The following is a 22,067-nucleotide window of genomic DNA, read 5'->3' on the forward strand; positions in this document are numbered from 1 at the left end:
GGGGTTCCCGGAAGTGGACGCTCGGGGGCGGTGGAAGGAAGACCCGCATCCTCGGCACCTGCACCACGGCCCTGGCTGCTTCTCCTGCATCGCTTTTCCTTTGGGACTACATATCATGTTTGTGTGGATGTGGCTTGGGAGGGGGATTATTAAGGGGGAAGGGACTGCAAAAATATTTAATCTACCAAGCATCAGAGAACAGCAAAACCGCCTTCCTCTCACAGTATACCTCGTGCTGTTGAAACACCACCTGGAGATGGCTGCTTCACATTCGCATTGGGGACTGGATTTCTAGGGGAGTGGTCGGTGAGGGAAGAGAAATTGAGAGTGGCTGGGATGCGAGTCGCCCCAGGCTTTGCCCCAGGACCTTCAGCAGAGGCGCCCCCAGAAAGAGGGGTTCGTGGAGCTTGGCCGGAGGGCTGACACTTTGCCTTTTCACGGGCCAGTTAAATCCAGTCTGAACCCAAGTGCTTCCCAGGCTGCTGGCTCCAGGAGTGGCTGTCCTTTTCAGTCTTTCTGTCATATAGGTAGCCGAGGGGGGAGATTTAGAAGCCTTGCACTGACTAAATAGATTAAACAGAGCTTACTTGTGTACTGAATTTCTCCAAAGCCCAACATGCACGCGTACACGCACACTGCGCAGCCGTTTTACACTCACCTTCCTTTTTTATTTCCTCAAGTAGAAAATCTAGGTAAAGGTTTATACAAAAGGAAAGCACATGTCAAATAATTTCATATCCTATAGCATTTCATTAAAAATGTGTATAGGTTGGGGTGAGGATCGTTGTGTTATATTCAGAAAAACTGGGGGGAGAGATGGTTAATCGGCCCTGGCGATATTTTTCTCATTTCTTCAGAACGGTGCCTTTTTGCCAGAAGCCAAACATATTTCAACATATCAGTCTTTCCTCTCTTACGTTCTTGGTAAGATTATACTAACAAAACATATTTCCCCTTGTACAACTATGCTATATTCTTAAAAAATATCTACCTATGGATTTTCATAAAAGAAACATATGCTGTGCTTTTTTTTTTTTTTTCACTTCAGAATAAAGCTTTCTAAAGGGAAATCAGTTGCAGTGACTCCTTATCAGGTGCAAAGACTGGACTGGAGAGGGCAGCCTCCTGGGATGACTGGAGACCATCCCATTCCCAAACCTCAGCCCGCTCGGGTCTCCACTCAGAGATCCTCGGTGTGATGTATGTTCCAGTGTTCTGAGTGGCATTTCCATGCACTTTGTGTCCTTTAAGAGATGAAGTATGGCTTCTCATGTGCTTTGCTGACTTGGACAGCCAAAGAGAGCTAAGCCAAGAGCCCAGTGCTGTCTCCTTTTGGAAAGCAAGGCTGATGGCTCCTGGGAGAAAGGTCACCCGGCTTGGACCCTAGTAAAGGCTTACTTGTTAAGCTGTGGAGATGACGCTGCCCTGTATCTTGCTTTGCGTTCTCTTTTCTTTTCTTTTTTTTTTTTTTTTTTGCGGTATGCGGGCCTCTCACTGTTGTGGCCTCTCCCGTTGCGGAGCATAGGCTCCGGACGCGCTCAGGCTCAGCGGCCATGGCTCACGGGCCCAGCCGCTCCGCGGCATGTGGGATCTTCCCGGACCGGGGCACGAACCCGTGTGCCCTGCATCGGCAGGCGGACTCTCAACCACTGCGCCACCAGGGAAGCCCGCCTTCTCTTTTCTTTCCCTCACTCTCTCCTCATTTCTCCTCTGTCTCCTATACTCAGGTTCTAAGTAGAAACACTGGGTTAATGGCCGTGTCGGTTAATTAATTAATGCCTTGGTACCTCAGGCTCTGCAACCTATCAGAAGTTGCAGCACCCAGGCTGCTCTGGGAAGCTAAGGATTAGGTGGTTTTTCCTTGCTGTTACCGTATAGGGTTATAGAGGCGGTTCTCTAATGTATGCTTCCTGAGCCCACACTCCCACTTTGCTTTCCGAAGAGAAGGCATGTTTTCCTTGATTCCTGGGACCTGGGGTTATTATGGTAAATACAAATAGAGGGTTATCTTGAACTTGCTCGTCAAGAAACTCCAGGAGACAGAAACAGGTTCTCACTGGTCTGCTTCTTGTCCCTGCATCTAGATTGTTATCACTGTGAGGGCAGGAACCATTTCTGTAGAAAGTCCATAGAAAGTCAGACATTTCTTAGTACAGTTCCCGAAAAGAGCTTAACACAGTGGTTGATGTTTTTTTATTCAGATCAGTAACTCCAGGTTAGTTAAGAGGCTTTTCTGAGAGGCACCTAAGGATTCCAGGAGGCATCTGAGGATTCCAGGATTTTATAGAAAGTTGAAACTGCAACTCTATGAATTCCAGTGGATCTCTCTGTTGGAAGATTGGAACATGGCATGGTCACTTTTCCCTGAGAAAGGTTTCTACTCCCTGATTTGCGTCGGTTGTCAGCGCATGGGTAGGATGGGTACAGAGGTGCTGCCCACTTCTTTGTACAGGGGGAGCCTCCCCATATGTCTCCACAGGCTCCCTGGCATGAGTGTTAAGCTCAGGTGATAAAAGTGAAACAGGCCGGGTTCACACTAGAGAGTGGCAGGGCCTGGTAAACCCAAGTGGCCATGTCCCGTCCAAAGGGGGCAGCAGCTACTCAGCAATTCTAGGAGGGACAGAGCCCAGGGTGGCCACATGATCTGGTTTTCAGGAGAAGCCGGGAATCCAGAAATGCCACGAAGTGTCTTGATTTCCAAACCTTGGCAACTGATTTTTAAAAATAGAATTCTAAATGCTGTGGGCCAGAGTAAACCTCTAGGCTAAATTGAGGGCACTAAATTTCCTTTAGTGCCCTAAAGGAACCCATCTGAAAGGGGCATGTTTCCTGTTGAATTTAGGGTCTGCCTACAACAGGGAGCACATCTGTCTAGCAAGGGTCACAACTTGCTCTCAACTCTCCTTCATGTAAAGGGGGATAGGGGAGGCCAGAAGTTGAAAATCGTACAAGAGCTTGCTCAGTTAAGGTTTTAATTTGTCTAGGAAACAGATGGGGTTCGTCTCGAGACTGTTGCCCAAGACGTGGGGCTAATCAAAGTTGACAGACTGGAGTTTGGGAGAGGCTGGTGAAAGGGGATGAATTCGGTGCCCCTCACAGCCACTCCCTTCTCCAGCCCATACCTCCTCTTACCAACAACACACATACAGACACACCTCAACACACGTTTTCGAACATAGCATTTAAATTAGTTTGGCAAGTAATGCAAAGATAAAGAAACTCCAAAAGCAGATTTCCCTATCTTGTGTCAGGGTTTTGTGAAAACCACACTAAACCCCAGACCCTCAATTCTGTTCTCCCATCTCTCATCCCAAACGTTAACCCGCCTTGCCTTTCCTTTCTCCTTCTCTCTCTCTCTCTCTCACTGCTCACCTAAATATTTCTTAATTGAACGGTTTGCTGTGGAGCTTCCTTATAGCAGTTTAATAGATTAACTCATCTGAGCCAGCCTCAAATTTCAGATTAAAATTCCTTCATCCCGAAGGCAGCATTATCAGGTTGTTGGAGGCTGTTTTCAAACCTTGGTTTTGAATAGCAGCGGCTCTGCATTAATTTAACCACTAAGCTAATAAGTAGGTTTCGTTTTGTTATGCTAAGCTTTATTGCTTTTCTTTTGATCAGAATGGTGTTGTTGAGCAAAGCAGCAGACAAGGCATTCTTTGATGAGGGAATTAGCGCTCCATTCTTCCTCTATTATTCATAGCACAGTGGAATATGTAAGTACCTGAGGGTGTCAAAGGAGCGCAGGTTCTATTGCAAAGTGCTCGCCTTGTTTCTCTCAATAGCTGACTATGAGATGATAAACCGCTTAATACACTGTGCTAATTGGATGAGAGCAAAAAGAGATGGGAATTAAGGCGAGGCAAAAGGAGAAAGTGCAACCAGCCTTCAATTCACTCTTTCACCACTTTACCAGCACCAAAGGAGGCACAAGCTTTCTATAAGCAGACTAGAGGTTTTGTGCAGAGATAAAATGAACGTGTTAGTGGATTCAAGTAATACACTAATTATTGCACAGTATAAATACCACTACTGGTTTTATAACAGGGAGGTAAACTTCTTTTGAGAGGGTTATAGGATTGCTTGGCAGTGGTGTAGAACCTAATAAGGGCCCAGAGTAATAACCCCCTGGATTAACAAAATTGCTGCTTGTAGAAGTATGATTCAGACTTTTACGAAGATTTCCAGAGAATGAATAAAAATTACTGAATGACATTTCTTAATGTACAACTGGTAATCACTCCCTTTGCTTTAAAGGAAAAAATGTATACTTCAAACTGGACTGTTAGTAACGTCCAGGGACAACACAACTTTTTCCTTTGAAAAATACTTCTCCCCCCCACCCCCCCCCCCGGTCAGGTGACAGCTTTTCTTCTCCCCGCCCCCCAGCCAGGCTGCCACTGTCACTTAAATGCATAAGCAATTGCTCCGTGGAACTCGGTGTTCCAAAATACCATTTTAGGCCCCATTTAAGACCCCCTTCATTCAGACACACTTCTGTGTATACACATACATGCATGCTCACGCACACATTTTTTTCCTCTAAAAGCAAGTTGAACTAACTTACGTATAATTTCCTTTCCTCTAACATCAGCTCCTTTTCCATTCTAGTAAGATCTTTGCACTCAAGATGATATGAAAAAGAGAAGTACAAGTGCCTTGTCTCTTGGCATTACAGATCAAAACCAGTAATAATAAATGTTTGCTCCAATGGGGGGTGGGGGTAGTAGGAGAAAAAAAAGTGGGAAACTGGCCGGACCAATAGTGGTGACTTTAGCTGAAGACTTGAGTTTCAAGTCCCAAAACCTTCCTTTTGGCGGTCACTCTCCTTAATTCATCCACTTTCTATCTTCCTCACACAAACCTAAGCTGTCCTCCCTAATTGTCCACAGTCCAGCCCATGGGTAGCTGGTGATGGAAGAACACTTAGGGGCACCTTCTGAAAATACTTTGCCAACTGCTGCCTTCTTGCCTTGCCTTTTGGAGCCCACTCCGGATCTGGCTAGCCTGTCTGAAAATGTAGCATATTCACTTAGCCTTTCCCCTCATCCTTCCCACAGAGGCCAGACCGGGCTCCCTCACCCCTCACCCAAAATGCTGTAGGGGTGGCCCTGGGAAGGCGGGTGGTGGGGCATTTCGGCCTGGGTGTGATAGGGAACAGCCGTACCCCCATCACAGGGGCTCTCCCGGACTCCCCTGGGCTCTGCACGGCCTCCTCTAGGGTGGAAGAGGTTTGCTTAGGGTTCGGGGGGGGGGGGCGGTCAGCCGCTCCCAGCATTGTGACCGCGTTCCCAGATATTGGGGCCAAATTGGGTTGCCATTCATTAATAATGCTCACAATAAGATTAAATCATTCTGGAAAATCTCATAAAATCCCCCTAAGTACGCTCCAGTGGCTCTTTCCAATCCCCATCATTCAGCACTTGGGGAGGTTTGGAAGGAGAAGAAAATTGGTTTCTTTGCTTCTAATGCTGCTTTGAAAAGATACTCAGAGTTTGTCATGCGTGACATGTCACATGTTTAATGTGGACTTGCTGGAAGTCAGGGGGTCTTTAGCGTGTGATATTTATGGGGAATATTAAGTGCAGAATGAGGTCCCTCCAGCTGGGGAAAGTTGAAAGAATAGGAGGCCCAGGACCGGGCTTGTTTGCGGCATCAGAATGACATAGGATTAAGAGTTTGTAAAACAAGGCAAGGGGTTCTCATTGGCCAGTAATAAATGTAATCCTTGGAGGTAATTTCACGCAATTTGCTTCTGCTCCATGGAAGGGTCAAATGAGAAAAAATGACTTAAAAAAGACTTCATTAACAGGAAGAATGGTACTGTTTCTCGTATACCATCCAACTGGCAGCCTGGAGGGGGGAAAAAAACCGCTACCTAAACAAAAAGCCAAAATCGACGGAAAATTGATAGCGATCACCAAAAAAAAAAAAAAAAAAAAAAAAAGCCCTTTCCCTCACGCCCCTCCTGCACTTCCCCGTCCCACCCCCACCCAAAACTCCCGAGTAGCCCTGCCCACCCCAGGAAAGCGGCCTTCACCCCAGGAGACCCTGTGGAATCTGAAGGCTTGAGACACTCAGATCTCGGGGGATGTCCTAGAAAGTTCCCGCCGGGCCTGCAAACCCCGAAAAAGGAGCGTGCGGCGGAAGGGCTGAGCGGAGGTAGTTGGCGCCTACTCTCGGTGCCTCGGGCCGGGCCCCCGCTTGCGAGCGCCGCCCTCGCAAGCCCAGGGCCGGGGCCGGGTGGCTCACCGCCAAGGTCGACGGCAAAGGTCCGGGGAGCCCCCTCAGCCCTGAATCCCGCGAGCGTGCTCCCCAAGGTGTCCGGGGGACACGGAGCTGAGGCTTTCCGGCCGGGCGGGTGAACCGAGGACGCCCGGGCCTGAGCGCGGCAGCTGCAGAGCGCGTCGCCCACCCCCGAGTCACCGCTGACCTCTGCCCGCCCCCGCACCTGCCCCTCGGCCGCGCACGCCTGCGCCCTGGGCCGCGAGAGGACCCGCCCCCCCTTCTCCGGGGCGCGGCCCGGGAGCGCGCGCGGAGCCCGGCGGGTCCGGCCCGGAGACACGCCCGCGCCCCCCGCCGAGACCGACTGTCCCGCGGCCTGGCGGGGCGGCGGCACCGGCTCCGAGAGCCGCGCTCGTCACGCCGCAGCATTCCGCACACCCCCCCCCCCCACGCCTGCCCCTCTCCCCAAAGGTCCAGCGCGCTAATTACTGCAAATTGAAACTAATTAAGCTTCTCTTCCCTTTCCCATCACCCCGGGAGCGTTGGCGAGACCCGGCCCCCGCGGGCGGGCTTACACCGAGCGGTCACCCGGCGGGGCGCAGGCAGGGCCCGGGGGAGGGAGAAGGTACCGTCGTCGCCGGCGAGGGGTGCGCCCAGGAGGGTGCAGACTGCAAATCTGTTTGGGTCTCCTCGCGAAACCTGAGTTGTTTAGATTTTTTTTTAAGTATATACATTTCCCAATGCCTGGATAAGTGATGTAATGACATTTGTCGAGTTAAGATCTGCCACTTGGATACCCCTCGCTGCCTTTCCATCACTGTTCCTGCGTTCTCTCCCTCTCCCTCCCTCCCTCCCTCTCTCTCTCTCTCCTCTCTCTCTCTCTCTCTCTCTCTCTCTCTCACACACACACACACACCCTCCTACCCGCGCGTGTACCGTGGAGCCCGCCCCCTCGGAAGCCAGCGCCTCGGCTCCTCGCTCTCGCCATTACCTGTCATCTCGGACTGCGCACTTCCTTGTACGTGGCACTTTCCACAAACAGTTTCCTTCGCCTTCCGAGCCAAGACTCCCGCTCGCTTCAAATTTCTGTCTTCACCGTCAACAATGCCTACGGTACACCCTCCCTCCCTCCCTCCCTCCCTCAAGCCCACCCCACCTCTGGGCCCCGGGCCCCCCAGCTCCCGCTGCGACACGACCCAGGAAAGCCTAGATGCGCGTGGAAAGCGCCGCGGCGGCAGCGATCTTAACTTTCGTAGGAAACCCTACGGATCCTTTGAGGATCAGATTCAAACCAGGGGCCTCTGCCAGGAAAACGCGAGTTCAGATAAACCCTGGAGGTGCCGGGGCGCAGGAGCCCACGCCCGGCCTCTGGGGGGCTCCCTACTACTGTCCCCTCAGAGCCTGTAGAGAGTATTCACACTTCCTTTTGTTAAACATATATTTTTTTTTATTATTTTGAGCGTGACACTTCTCCACTAGATAGCAAGGAAAAGTGATAACGGTTACACATTACACAAAAGTACTGTACCATTGCCTTTACCTTGAAGGTTTCGGAAGCCTCTACAGTTAATAAGTTAAATAAAGGGCTTGAGTACATAAATATTTGTCTAGGAACCCTACCGTATCTACAACACAGTAAGAATCTACAGGAGGACAAACTTTTACCATACCACGCTGAGTGCAATTGCGTTATAACATTTCAAATATACAAAGCTCTGTTCTTTTTTTTTTTTAATAACAATGGTATGTACAGAATCAATAATCACAGTTTGGTGACTTCAACAGTCCATATTCTAGCAGAGTATTTCCCTTTGGTTTGATATAAAAACCTTGGTTGGTGTATGATAAAGAAGAGAACAAGAACAAGACGCCCCTTTCCGTTAAGTGCACTGTTAGCTATCTTACAGATTCGCGTTCGCTTCCCCGGCCCGAAGCCGGGGCCCACGCTGGGGAGATAAACTTAGAGCGCCAAAATGCTATTAGGAAAATTTAAAAAAAGCTAAGTGGGGTGTCAGGAGGAAGAGAGGTTGGGCTTTTAAATTTTTTAACTTCAATACCAGGCGTCTTAGGGAGAAAACCCTCCCGGGTATTTTCAGTAAAAGAACGGGAGAGAGTGGACGTTCGAGTTGGAGCGAGGTTGGCAGAAGCAGGCGCAGGGGCAGGGGCAGGGGCAGGGGCAGGGGCGGGTGGACAGCCAGCCGAGGAGGTGCCACGTCCGGTAGCGCCGAGGGCTGCCTTGCCCGCGTCCAGGCTGCTGCGAAGGCGGCTGCGCTCTCTCAGTGCCGTCTCGGGAGTGTGCTGGTCCTCTGTTTCCATTTGGTCTTAAGTGGTGCTGAGTGAGGTGACCTTTCCGGATCGCGCCTGGGGCGCGAGGGTGGAGGGCAGCCTTTAGCACACCTCCTTGCCCGTGCTGGTGCCCGGCAGGATGTTGAGCTGCGTGAGCTGCGCGGCGTGCTCCTTGGCCTTGAGCCTCAGCGCGGCTATGCTAGAGGCGCGTCTGTCTGCGGCCGCCGTGGCCGGGTCAGCCAGCGCGCCCGACGCCACCGCGCCCTCCACGGCCGGCGTGGGCTGTCTCAGCAGCGCGGCCGCAGTCGACGCGCTGGTCAGGGGGGCCATGGTGGAAAAGAGCCTGCAGGGAGAGCAAACAGCGCGGTCACGGCCCCGGGAGCTGCGCGCAGCGCCTCGGGCAGCCTTCCCCGCCGCCTCTCCCCGGGGGAGCAGAGGGCACAGAAGGGCGCGGAGGGGCGCCGCCGCTGGGGCGGGGAGTCGCAGGCCCGGGTGGGCCGCGGGCTGGGGAGTAGCTGGACCCGCCGTCGGGAGGCTGGGGTGCTCTGAGAGGGTTTACTAGAGCAGGGAACCAACAGAGGGAAGAAAAGACCGAGGGGACCGAGCCGCGGCGGAGGCAAGCCCCGAGTCTCAAAACCCCATGGCCCAACTGCGCGGATTCTGTGCTTTCGCTTAAGAAGCGGGGTGTATTCTTAGACCAGGAGCTCCAATTTCCTGTGATACTATTTGCCAGGAGAGAGAAGAGAGACAAAGAGAAAGAAGAGAGAAAAGGAGAAGGGGAAAAAAGGGAGAAAGGAAGGAGAACGTGGGATCAAAACTGATCAAGACCCGTGCTCCACTTTGTACTCTCTATATAGGGCGCCTTCTCGGCCCGAGGCTCCTTTTACCTTGAAAAAACCGGTCTTGTTTGCCGGCCTTTCCTCCGCTGAGGCCGCCCTCCCGCGCCGGGCTGAGCTGCCAGTGCCCGGCCGACGACCGCGAGGGTGGGGGGCGCCCGCCTGTAGATTTCCGCTCGCCAGGCGGCTCTAATCAGCCAGCGGCCCCGCGTCCCGGAGCGGCGACACCTCTCCCCCACCGCCTTCCCTGCGCCCCTGCAGCCTTTAGTCCCAGAGAGCCCCGACCCGCGACCCCCGCGCGCGGAGCGCGGCGCAGCCCAAGCCTGGGACTCCAGTCCGCGCCACCGCCTCCGGGAGGCACCGAGATTGCTCCGCAAGGCGCCTCCACTCTCTTCGCACTACACCGCTGACCTGCAGCTGAGGCCCGAGCCGCCCCTGACGCTCAATGCCACCACCCCTACCCCCGCCGCTTCCCCCCAGGGCTTTGGCTCCGGGCCCCCGCAAGGCCAACTCAGGGTTTCCACGATTAGAAATGAGCCCACCTGGGCTCGAGGAGCGCCTCCTGCTTCTCCCAAGCCCACCCTCCACCTCTGTTATCACCTCTGTTATTTTTACCACCCGCACCGCACTCCTCTTCCAGCCTCTCCAAATCTGGCAGCCGGTACTCCAGCCGTGGTTTGCCAGCTTTTACAAGTCATTTGTTGTGAGAAGGGTAAAGGAGAGGGTGGAGAGCGAGGGACAGAGGACTTTAACAATTTTTTCCAGAAAGAAAGAAAGTGTGGCCTGGAGGGGGCGTAACGTGCCCTGATTCCACTAGGTAAACTGAGTCACTACACTTCAGTGCACTTTCTGTTTACATTATTGGTTTGTTACAAGAAACTAATTTTACTGAGTCTTTTTTGAAAATTTTCTCCAAGATGATTTTTTTGTTAAGTGGCTATGCAGTTGGATGAATCTGTTATTTCTTTGTTCTCCCAAAGAGAGATCATTGAAACTGCATTCAGTTTTATTTTCACTGCACTTTCCAACTTAATACATCTCTCCTTTGTTTCTTTGTCTGTGTGATTATACAGACTTTTAATTTCATCATTCGATGTTCATTTAAAGAAAGGGAGTTATAATATATGATGAACTGTTTCTTTTCTTTCGTTGTCTTGTGCCGCTTTGGGGGGGTTGGGGGTTGTATATATGGGGGTCGGGGGTATGGTTGGCAGTGGGTCACTTGAATGACAAGGAAGATAGAGTCTGGGGAAAAAGAAAAAAATCCTTTGCACCCAGAGGGCCCGTGGCTCCAGGGCTCCTGTGGGGGCCAGGGCTGTGTTCTTCTGGTTGCCAGGCTTTGGGGCATGAGGAAGGATTTTTGCAAAACTTGAAAAGTCATTCTGGCTCTGTGGCCTACACCTGTACCCGTTTACACACGTACCACCTATGGCCTGGGTTGTTGCTGCCTTCAAATTGTACTGGTGCAGCTTTCATTGAACACTCCCAGTTTCCACGGTTGCTATTATCGTCACTGCCTTTCCCTTTGCCGCTCAGTCCCAAGTCATTCCCTTCAAGATCCACATTGTTTAAGGCAAAATTAGAGATTATTTTCTTTGGCTAAGTCGCTGAGGTTAAGCCAAAGAGAAAAGATGTGTGTAGTCCCTACCTGTCTCCAGCCTCCTCCCTGGACCCAGGCCTCTGTGCGTGTATGAGAGAGACAGATTCCCCGAAGCCGCGTATTACCTGCCGAACGCAGGGCTGATAAAGGCCGGGTGCCGGAACACAGCGGCTCCGAGGAAAGTGCTCAGGCCCAGCGGCGCCCCGCTGGGCGGCAGGCTGGCCGAGCCCGGAGGCGGAGGTAGGCTCGGGAAGGCAGCGGCAGCGGCGGCGGCAGCGGCCGTCCAGGCCGAGTCGAGCGCAGGGTGGTGCGGAGGGAAAGGGCTGGCGTCCAGGTAGGGGCTGAGCGGGTGGGTAGCGGAGAGCGGCCCGGGGAAGGGCAGACCCGGAGGATGGGTCTGTGCGCCCGCCTTCTCCCGCTTGCGCCACTTCGCCCGACGGTTCTGGAACCAGACCTGCAAAGCGGAAAGAGGCCGGGGTCGGCGCGGCTCCGGCCCACCCCCCACCCCGCCCCCGCCTCTTCCCCGAGCGTCCCGCCCTGCCTCTTTTCCCCTGCGGCCTGCGCCCACCTCACCCCTCTCTGGCCTCAGGTAGTTCAAGGACACGTCTGGGGCCAAAGGGGCAGTGAAAGAGGGCCCAACTTAAAGCGAGCAGGAAACACTGGGCAAGTGAACCCTCTCCAGTGGATATTTCAACCAGCCTAGTTCCTTTCCAATTTTTAAGGAAAGTAGCTTCGTGTGTTCAGAAGTGAGGAAACCAAGGTTTAAATGTCTGCGCTGCCTTTTGCTTGCTGTGTGTCTTTAAACAGGTCACTTAAACCGCTCTGAACCTCAGTTTTCTAATCTGTAAAATGGGGGTAATAAAAGTTTACTCATAAGGCTGTGATGAGGAATGAGCAAAATAAGGCATGCAGAAGTTGGCATTCAGTGGTGACTCTTGGGACCAGGCAGCCACCAAGAGAAGAAGGCTTATCAGCCTTCTGCCTCAAATCAGCTATTTTTGCCTATTTCAGGTTTACCCAAGAGGTGGCAAAATTCTTGCTCTGCACTGAAAAGGGAATCGGGGAGGCGGTTCATTTGATCTTTCCAGAAATATTTATTGAACGCCTATGAGCACTACACTGGGTTCTCGGGCTTGGGGAGAACTGGGAGGGAGGGAAGAAATACCCACGGTAATTAGCAAACAGGCATACAGTTTAGGGGCCCAGTTCTCCCTGCAGTGAAGTGTGGGGTACACAGCCTGCTATCTGCAGGGGCTCTATGCAGGGCCAGGTTCTGCCGAGTAGGGCACTGACTGCGGGGACCAGGTATTCAGCAATACCTGGACACAGAAACCAGAGTGTAGGATACCTGCAGACTGTGCACATCTTCAGAGCTAGCTAACGGGTCCTTTATTTCTTCTGGGGATGTGGTTTAAATAGGTTATTTAAATAAGATAGTTCTAGGCTTGGGGGAGGTTTTCAGCACAAGATATCTTGCTAATTGTTAACAGAAAGCAGTTTTAGTAGAGACCTTTACCTGAAATATGGCAGCTACCATAGTCTAAAAATAACTCCTAGGAGCATGAGATTATTTTTATGTGACCTGCTCATCACACCCACAGCTGAGAAGATATGCTCCTTCTCCCCTGAAGGCATTAATATTTTTAGGGCTGGGTTTATGCCTGCACACAAGTCTAAAAATTAAGAATGAACTCCAGGGCTATACAGAGTTATATTAAAATATAATGTAAATGATCCCAGAGGAAAATGTTTAAAAAATTTTTAAGACATCTGTGCCTTTCAAATATACACAATGGGGGCTGTCGTTACTAGCACTAGTATCTAGGCTTGGTTTGACTTCTAGACAGCCACCTAGGGCAAGAAAAATCAAGAATCCAAGTCGGTTGATTACTTAAAATTCTGCCAAAAGGGGGCCCATCCATAACATTTCACAGCCCTCAAATAATCTATTTGAGAATCACAGGAACACTCCAGTGTGGAAATTCAGAGACTTGAAAAAGAAAGACTAGATGGGACCAGGCTGGGTGGGCAGCTTTTGTGTATCCAAATCTGTCTAGACAATATCCACCCCTCCTCGATGGCAGTGAAAGGAGTAAGGGTGGGGGGGGGACAGTGGAGGCAGAATGCCCTCAAAGAACGTGGAAACCTTCTACAGATGGATCAGCTCTCCCGGCTCAACTGCAATTATCAAGATGTCCCCCTGCAATTCCTCATTATTGAATTAATACCTCTGAGGCCCCCCAAAGGTAAACGAAAGGACTCTAATAATTCATATTCACTTAATTACATCTTCTCCAGTGAATAGGGAGAGAGGAGAAAGGGAGGGGGGCGCTCTCTTTCTCTTTAAAAGTTATTTAACTTTCCCACGACTCGTTCCCCTGAGCTGAAAATGCAGAGTTGCTGTCACATCTCTGTTTGACAATGGAGAAATGTGTCAACAGAAAGGAGGGGACAGGCCTCATCATTAGCCCTCTAATGCAAGAAGCTGTTGTGTATTAAATGAGCCATATGGAATTTATTGTGCTTTATCAGCACCTGATTTTGACTGTAAAGTGATTCACTCAGCTCCTAACCCAGGGACATCTGTTTTCTGTTGGCCGTCGGGGCTGCCCAGTGTTGATCGTCTCTTTGGTTATGAGGCCTGGGTTCGGAAATGCACTCTGGTATGGGGCTGCAAACACCTTTAATAGCATTGCACTCACTCCCTATTAGATCAATGTGGGCTCATTGCTATAAAAAATGGGAAATCAAATAGCATTAGCCAGCTCCTTGTGCGGGCAGAGGGGAAATCAAACAGCATTTTGCCTTCAAATGGCCCTGTTTGTTCTAGCACTAAGTGGGCTTTTATGAAGCCCGATTGGAGACTTAATCGCAGCCAAATACCTGCTTGGAGCTGAGCGGATTTGTCTAACAACCAAATCCATGCTCCATCCCATTATTTCAATCAGGAGAAGTCAGTTCAGTTTGCAGATTGTTTCCTACAGGGGCTATGGACCAGGGGGCTTCTGAACTGCAGTCCCAGGGACCCTGAAACCCCTCTTCTGATCCTGGACTCCTTCCACAAGGCTCCCAAACCTCGAAATCTTCCCCTTCGACCTCCCAGGTGTTCATATTTTAATATAGTTTTGTGTGTGAGTGTTTGGGTTTATCTTTCTGATTCTGCTTTTCTTCATTTTATGAAGGGGGTCTCTCAACAACCCCCCAATCCATCAACCCATCTCTTTCACTCTCCCCCCAGCCCACTGCCCCTCCCTTCCTCCCTCTCTGCAGTGCAGCTCACCTGGACCCGGGCCTCAGTCAAGTCCAGCCTCATGGCCAGTTCCTCCCTATAAGAAAGCAACACACAGGCAGGAGGTCACTGCAGGCTCCAGCAACCCCCGTCAGCCCCCTTTCCCTCGCTGGCAGCCTCCTCCATTAGGGTATCACCCCACACACCTAGGCACCGCCATCCCTTCAACATTGGAGTGCCTTCTATTTGACTGAAAACGTAAAAACACAACACACTCCCAGATATAGGATGTTATCTATTATATTGTATCGTATTATATATTCAAGAGTGACAGGGGTGAATTCTTGAGTCTCTAAGTCTCGGATTCTCTCTCACTTCTAAGCCAGAGTTAGACAAGACACACACACACACAGTGATTATAGCCTCTTTTGTCCTAATAGTAAATGTGAGAACTCAGCACCCAACTAAAAACATTTCTTTCGCCCTCTTGGTTTCTTTCTGCCTTCTTTAAAAAAATGTTCTCTCCCCTCTCCTCTCTCTCTCTCTCTCTCCAGCTCTCTGCCTTTCCTTCCATTTCTCTCTCTCCACCGCCATCCTCCCTCCCTCACCCCTTTAGGTCATACTCCCCATTACCCTCTGGAGATATGTTAAGCTTGTTAAGAGTTCAGTGGGGTAATTTTTCGATTAAACAAAATTCTGCGCACCTCCTGACTCCAGTGCCCACTACAAACCCTGCCCATCTCAGGGGAAGTCAATTTAACTGAAACCCTACCCCGTCATTGCAGTTATTACTGCCACAATTAAGGCAAATAGGAAACCATTAAGATGCTGTAAAATGGCTTACGACCTGTTTACCAAAAATATGAGCGCGCAGAGAATAATTGGCTCTCCGCTCGCTAATATGAAAAAGCGGGGGCCGCCCCAGCCTCGGACCTGGGTCTGCACTGCTGGCAGTGCCCCTGGCCCACACCTGAAACTTCAGGATTGGGAGAAAACCGGTTCACTGGAGAGCTTCCTTCTGCCTTCTGCTACAGTGAGCATCAGCAAATCTAAAACCCCAAAACCACACTCCCGGCTGGATCCGGGCGGGAGCCAAGGGGCTCTAACTAACCCCCTGGGTCGGAAAGAGGTGAGCATGGGGTGGCGAAAAGGAGCCGCCCCTCTTCATGTACTTTGGTTCCCCTGGAGAAGCTAAAAAAGGGCAGACCTGGGTGCCAAGCGACACGACATCATTTTCTTCTTTCGAATTACACGTGTGATAAATGCAGAAAAGCAGGTCGGCCGGTTAGCTATTTGATAGACACAATTGTTTTAAAATTTATTTTCTTTTCTGAAGGTAACGAAGGGACTGGATGAAACAGGGGAGGACCAAGTTTAGCTCAGGGGATGATCAAGTTCAGTGCCTTTGCCCCGCATCAAATCTACTCTTTTCCGTTTCTGGTTAGGAGACAGTCTGGCAATTAATGGCTAGACCAACTACACTTGCGACTTGGCTCGGGCCTCCTGAACACTGAGCGATTTCTCCTCCGGTTCAAAGGGGCGGACGGCTTTCCGCTGCTACTAAAATGCACGTTGAAATTCGCACACGCCTCATGCGAAGGTGCTGCTCGAGCTTGACAAGCCCAACGCTAGGCAAACACCCATCTCTTTCTCCCTCCCCGCTGGGGAAAGTTTGCCCTAACCCTGGTTCCTCGCCGAGCCAGACCTAAGCCTTGGGGTGGGAGAGGAAGGCCCCCAGCCAGGCCGGCGCCCCAGGTAGGATGAATAAGCTGGCCTTCAGAGGCCCAGTCATCTCACAGGTACATCTTTCCCCCCAAAAAACCCGGGCGAGTGGGAAGTGGAGGGTAACTAGGAGGAAAACCCGGGTTGGACAGCCGTCCAAAGAGAAAAATTCCCCCAGCTGTTCCGTCTACTGCCTGCCAGGCTTCCAGCAATCAATGCCCGCCCCTGTGAACCCGCGTACATTAAACCAACACTGGGTTTAATGTGTGTGGAGGAAGACAGGGCAGCGATGAGAAGGGAGGATTATGCCGGTGCCTCCACAGTTGTACAGATACCAAACACTGCCCCGTTTTGACGTCCTTCGGTTATTTCAGGAGTCCTCAAATGACAGAACTCGGATCTTTTTAACGGCCTTCTCCGCAGGCACGGGCAGCTTCACTGCGAACTGCGTTAACTGATACCCAGCAGGCGCCCGGGGCATCAGGCAGGGATGGCGATCGCACCACACAGCGGCCAAAAATAGGCCCTGTTTAGCTCTGGCGGCGAGGGCCGGCAGCGCTTCCTGCGCCTCGCCTGGGACCTGGCCCGGACTCCGGACCGTAGCGCCCGGGGCCCTGAGTGTGTGCGCAAGGGTGCGCACGTCTCCAAGGTGGCGTGTTCGGGCGGCCTTTGGAAAGGCGGTTTCTTTTTCTCTAACTAAAACTCGTAATTTGAAAAAATTAAACTGGAGAGACCTTGGGAAGAACTGAAAACAAAAAACATCCCAGTCTAAACTTAAGGCCCGGAGTAGGGGGGAGGGGAGGAGTAGTTTTTGGTCAACGGCGTGGGTGCATTGGGAGGGCGCGCCTGGGTAGAGTCCAGGAGCGGCGTCCCTGCCCCAGCCCGGGGCCCCTGCCCGCCCACCTTCCCTCTCCCGGACCCACTCGCTCCCTCCAGCCGCTGCCGCTGCGGCCACCCCTCGCGCGTACCTGGTGAAGACGTCTGGGTAGTGCGTCTTCTGGAAGGCCCGCTCCAGTTCCTCCAGCTGGTAACTGGTGAACGTGGTGCGGTAGCGCCGCTGTTTGCGCTTCAGCAGCCCCTCCTCTGAGTCGCTGCCCGCAGACAGGCACACGCTATCCTCGCCGTCCTTGCCCTCAGCGTCCTCTGGGTGCAGCAGCAGCTCCTCCTTGGGCGACAGCTCCCCGCCCTCAGCGGCCACGGCGGCGGCAGCGGCGGTGGCCACCGCTCCGGTGGCGGCCACGGCGCAGCGCCGCGGTTCCTTGATCAGCGCGCGGGCGTCGTCCTCCAGCAGCTCCTCCTCGTCGTCTTCCAGCAGCTCCTCTTCCTCGTCCTCGTCCTCTTCATCCTCCAGCAGCTCCTCCTCCTCGTCCTCGGCGCCCGTGCCGCTACTCGCCGCCGGGGCGCCGCCGGGGCCACCGGCCGCGCCGAGGCGCTCGTCCGGGTGCGCGGCGCCCCCCGGGCCGCCCAGCTCGTCCAGCGCGGGCGGTGGCGGCACGAAGGGCGCCCCGTTTTCGCGGTACGACTTGCTGCGGCTGATGCTCACCTGCGGCGCCTGGCTGATCTTGAGCGTGTCCCAGGCTGCGGCGGCCGCGGCCGCGGCGGCCACGGCGGCCCCCGCGCCGTCCGGCCGCTCCCCGGGCCGCGCGGTCGGCGGCGGCGGCGGAAGGGCCTCCCCCCGCGGACCGGCCGTGGCCGTGGCCGCCGCCGCCGCCGCCGCCGCCGCTGCCGCCGCCGCCGCCGCGGCGCCCTGGAGGAGGCGGCCCCCGCCCGGGCCGTACAGGCGCCGCAGCTTGGGCGGCAGGTGCAGCTCGGCCTCGAACGGGGCGCTGCTGCCCTTGGGGGAGCCTGCGGGCAAGGGAGAGCGGTCAGCGCGCCGGCCGGCCGGGCGCCCCCTCCAGAGTCGCCGCCCGGGCCGGCCCGCCGCCGCTCCCTCCGCGCCTAGGCCCCGGCGCGCGCGGCACCCCCCCACCACGCGCCATCAGGCTCCGAGCCCTTCTCCTCCTGCCCCAGTTTTCTTGCTGTTTCTTTTTCTTTACATTTTTCTCTCTCTTTCCGTTTCTCTTGTTTCCTTCTTTTTTCCGTCTCTCCTCCTCCGTCCCTCCTTTCCTTTCCCTCTCCCATTCTTCCTTTTATTTTCTTCCTTCCTTCCTTTACGTCTTTCTCTCTCTCCTCGCCCTTCCTTTCATTTTAAATTCTCCTTTTCTTTCTCTCTCATCCCGTCTCCTCATCACTCTTTCCCCTCTCCCTCTCCTTCCTTTCTCTTACTTGTGCGCCCCCCCTTCTTCCTTCCCTCCTTTATTCCTTTCTTTTTCTTTCCCCTTGCCCTCTCTCTCACTTTTTTCCTTCCCGTTTCGGGGCAGGGGGCAATCCGAAAACATTCAGCAACTTAAAAAAAAATCACCACCACTCTGAAAACTTTGCGCACGACCTCTGCCCTCGGCTCTGCCACGCGGCCGGGGCTGGCGAGAGGGGCCCCTGCCCGGCGGGCGACCCCTGCGGGGGAAGGGGGAGCGGCCCGTGGCCCTGAGTGCGGCCTTGCCCCGACAGACCCCAGCGGGAGGGGCTGGCGGCTCCGAGCACAGAAAAATCGTCCTGGAGAAAATGGGTTCAGAAAGGCCTGGGTGGGGGACGAAAGGGGTGCAATAGGCACAGGCCGCTCCTTCCCCTCGAGGAAGCGCCTGGCACAGGTGCCACTGCAGGCTAAAAAAAGAAAAGGAAAAAGTCAGTTTTATTTTAAACGCCCCCTTCTCCGCTGTCCGCTCCCGTCTTCCAAGTGGCGCTGCGGCTGGACCGCTGGTTTACGGATTTTAAAAGAAATCAATAATTCTTTCCCTGCGACACCTCTGCAAGCCAGCTCAAGGCGAAACTTGAGTGTAACAGGTTCGGGGCAAAACGACAGTTGTTCTGAAATTTTTAATTTTAGAAAAAAATAAGAGCTTTTAAACATCTCAACTGTTTAAAAAAAAATAACATAGCAGAGAAAAAAACAACACCCGGAAGCCGTACATTTCATACACTTTAAATACAATAAGGAGCATTTGGGGAATCCCAGGGAGATGTTTTCTGCAAAGCTTGGATTTAAAAGGTCACAAGTAATCTACAATTTTAAAAAGAAGAAAAAAGCACAACACCACATATAAAGAAATCTTCCAAAGAGGAAAGGCCAAGGCTCACTCGGCCTGGGGTCCCCATTCACAGCTTTTGGGGTTCTTGTCTTCACCAAGTTGCTGTTACAAGAGCCCACCCGGCACCTGCTGTTTCTGGCCTGTGGCCCCTCTTCAGAGCACCCCTAAGGCCACCAAAGGGGGCATTTGAACGACCTAAGGACGGATACCGAGAACCTAAGGGCCCTTGAAGCGAAGCTCGGTCTCTGCTTTCTCTGGAAGCAGACGGGGAGGGAGAGACATCCCCTGGCGAGATGTTTACCGCTCTTTGAGGCAACCAGGCCTCAGAGTTGTTCCCTCTCTTTGCTCCGTCTCCAGTTGGACAACCGCAGGCCCCTGGCCCCGGAACATCACACATCCAAACCAGCGCCCAGCACCCTTTTCAGGTGCCTGGCAAGCACAGCCTTACCTTGAACGGCCTTTTCCTGGTCGGTGCGGCTGGCCAGCGGGGCAGGCAAGCTCTGCGCGGCTCCCAGCAGCCGCATTTTGCACGGGCTCCTCCGGCCCAGGATGCTGTCGATGCAGTAAGAGGAGAGCAAAGTTGGAGATTTACTTTTGCACTCGGGCCTCTCGGAGCAGCCCTCCTCCTGGTACTGATTGCTCATGGCTGGGGTTTTTTCCCTGGGCGCAGAGAAGCGGGCCGCTGGCTGCCTCTCGGGGCTGGTGGGATGGATGGGTGTGTGTTGGGGGGGTGGGGTTAGATGGCTGGTTATAATGGATACTGTTGCGATCTCTGTGCCTCTCTGCCTCGCTCGGTCGCTGGCTGCTGGCTCCCACCCTGCCCTTGGCCGGAGCTCGCCCTCTCCGCGCTCAGGACAAGCTGTAACAAGTGTAGTGAGCTGCGGGCGCGGAGCTCTGGAGTCTCTCTCCTCCACGTGCTGAGAGGCGCCCTCTGATTGGCTCTCGCCAGAGGCCTGCGCCGGGCTGAGGGCTCCGCGCAAAACCCGGACTGGATTCCGGGAAGGCCGGCGGTGGAGGGGGGACAGCAGGCACGCACCCGAGCCAATTTTATTTTTATATTTTGCTTTTAACTAACAACTTTCTAACTAAGAACTTTCCTGGAGCCCCTTCTTTAACCCTTTAGGGCTAGCCCGAAGCTCTAGCTTATTCGGATGTCAGGCCTGCGGGTGCCACTCGGGCGACGTGCGCCCCTTCCACCAACCCGAGGACCTCACTCCCTCGGAGACAAGGCCCTGAGGCTCGGCTCGCGTTCAGACCGACTTGGCCCTTTTCAAAGCCAGTGTTGCGCTCCCGGGACAGCGCCTTGACCTCAGTGGCCCTCAGCCGCCGTCCTCTTTAGGCCGGACGGGCCTCCGAGGTGCCGGGGTGACGGACGCAAGCAAACATCTGCAGTTGGGGCGTTCCGTTTTCTCTTGCGGCCCAACGCCTTGAGCTGTTCGTCTTCACCTTGGGCCCGGCGGTTGCTCTCTTGCTGGTAGCGTCCCTCAACCGCTCTCATCTCCGTCTTCAACTCTGGAAGAAGTCCCCTTAAAGACAAAGCTCTGCCAAAGGCGCGCGGCCTTCCCTAGAGCACCAACAGGGCAGAAAGGGACAGGCGAGTGTCGGCTGCGAGGACGGGCAGCTGGGGACAAGTCCTGGAGTCTCCCCCTTCTCCCCGGACTCGCTTTCCTCTCCTCCCCACAAGTTAGCCTCAGTTAGGCCGTCACCCCGAGGCTGGACACTCTCAGATCACGCGCAGGGAGTGGAACCTGCCGGGAGCCCTGAGCGCTCCAGGGTGGGAGGGACCCAGGTTCGGCTTCAACCAAATCTCAACGCCTAAAATTCTCAACTCCCCCTGGCAAAGGCGAGAGAGCGAGCCTGAGGGAGAGCGCGTTTCTTCCCAAACAGCTTCCTGCGCGTCCAGCGCTGAGAACCGAGACTCAACTCCGGCGGAAGTTGGGCCGAGCCCAGGCGAGGGGCTAGAACGGACGCCCTCCTTTCCTGGGTGCAGGGCCCAAGGGACAGCCAGGGGCCCCGACGCTGTCAGGGTGGGGGCGAGCGTGGTGGGTGGGAGAGGGGCCGGGAGGGGGAATCCACGCCGGGTTTTCCTCTCTCAACCCCTTCAATGTGTCAAAGAGAAAAGCGTTTTACAAAGGATTATACTTGAATCACTTACAGTCAGTATTTAAAAATACAAGGAGGCATAACTGGGATTTTTTTTCCGGCCATAAACATCTGCCTAACTCTTGGATGTTGGTGGGTGGGTGGCAGACAGATCGGGCTGGCTTGGCAGGAGCATGACACAACTGGAGGGGATGAAGGGTTAGGAACAGGCACGTTAATAATGTTAATACTAATGCGGACACTACTACTATTAAAGGCTAGAGGACAGGGAGCGCTCTGTGTGTGTGTGTGTGTGTCTGTCTGTCTGTCTCTGGCTTTTGGTCTGAGTCTCACCAGTTTTTCCTACACTTGGATGATGGGAGTTGGGGGCGAAGGAGAACCCGAGCTCTCTCTGACATTGATTTTCTTTTAAGCACTCTCTGCTGTTCCAAGGCCCCTGGGATCTTCTATTTTTCCTGCATTCTTCCCTCTCCATCCTCACCCATAGTTCTGTTCTGTTCAGCTTTAAACTAACATTCTGCGCGCCGATTCCCTCCTCCTTCCCTCCCCGGCCCGGAGAGCCCACTCTCCGCTTGCGGGTCTCGACGCAGCCGAGAGGCGGCCAGCCCCGTCGGTCTCCTCCGAGCGAGCCTCCAGCCGCGGAGCCTCACGGGCGTCCTTGCGGCTGGTCACTGGGAGACACAGGGGCACTTTTCCCTCCTCAGCGGGCCCCGCGTCGGAAATCCACAAGACCCGGCTGCAGGTGGCTCCGTGACTTCAGAGTCACACTCCCGCACACGCAGGGAGTGGGCTGAAAATTAGTCCAAAGAAGATCATGTGAAAGAAAAAGAGACACAAACGCACAAATCATTTCTGAGAGCCTAACGGGGTTTCAAGTCTCTCGGTGGAAGATTTCTTAGCTTCCGTCCCCCTCCTCCCCCTTCTGCAGCTGTTCTCCTTTT

The 22,067-nt window shown here is 53.6% G+C and overlaps 1 protein-coding gene across 1 annotated transcript; it reads right to left on the bottom strand.

Annotated features, from left to right (window-relative positions):
• Positions 1 to 8,613: 8,613 nt before the first annotated feature.
• ARX (aristaless related homeobox) lies at positions 8,614 to 19,667 on the bottom strand (the record flags this gene model as incomplete). Its single annotated transcript, XM_079727319.1, has 5 exons — positions 8,614 to 8,854; positions 11,073 to 11,401; positions 14,228 to 14,273; positions 16,867 to 17,743; positions 19,472 to 19,667. 5 exons carry the CDS (start codon positions 19,665 to 19,667, stop codon positions 8,614 to 8,616), a joined length of 1,689 nt encoding a protein of 562 aa, XP_079583445.1.
• Positions 19,668 to 22,067: the final 2,400 nt, after the last annotated feature.

Source organism: Hyperoodon ampullatus (assembly GCF_949752795.1).
Source record: "Hyperoodon ampullatus genome assembly, chromosome: X".
NCBI lineage: Eukaryota > Metazoa > Chordata > Mammalia > Artiodactyla > Ziphiidae > Hyperoodon > Hyperoodon ampullatus.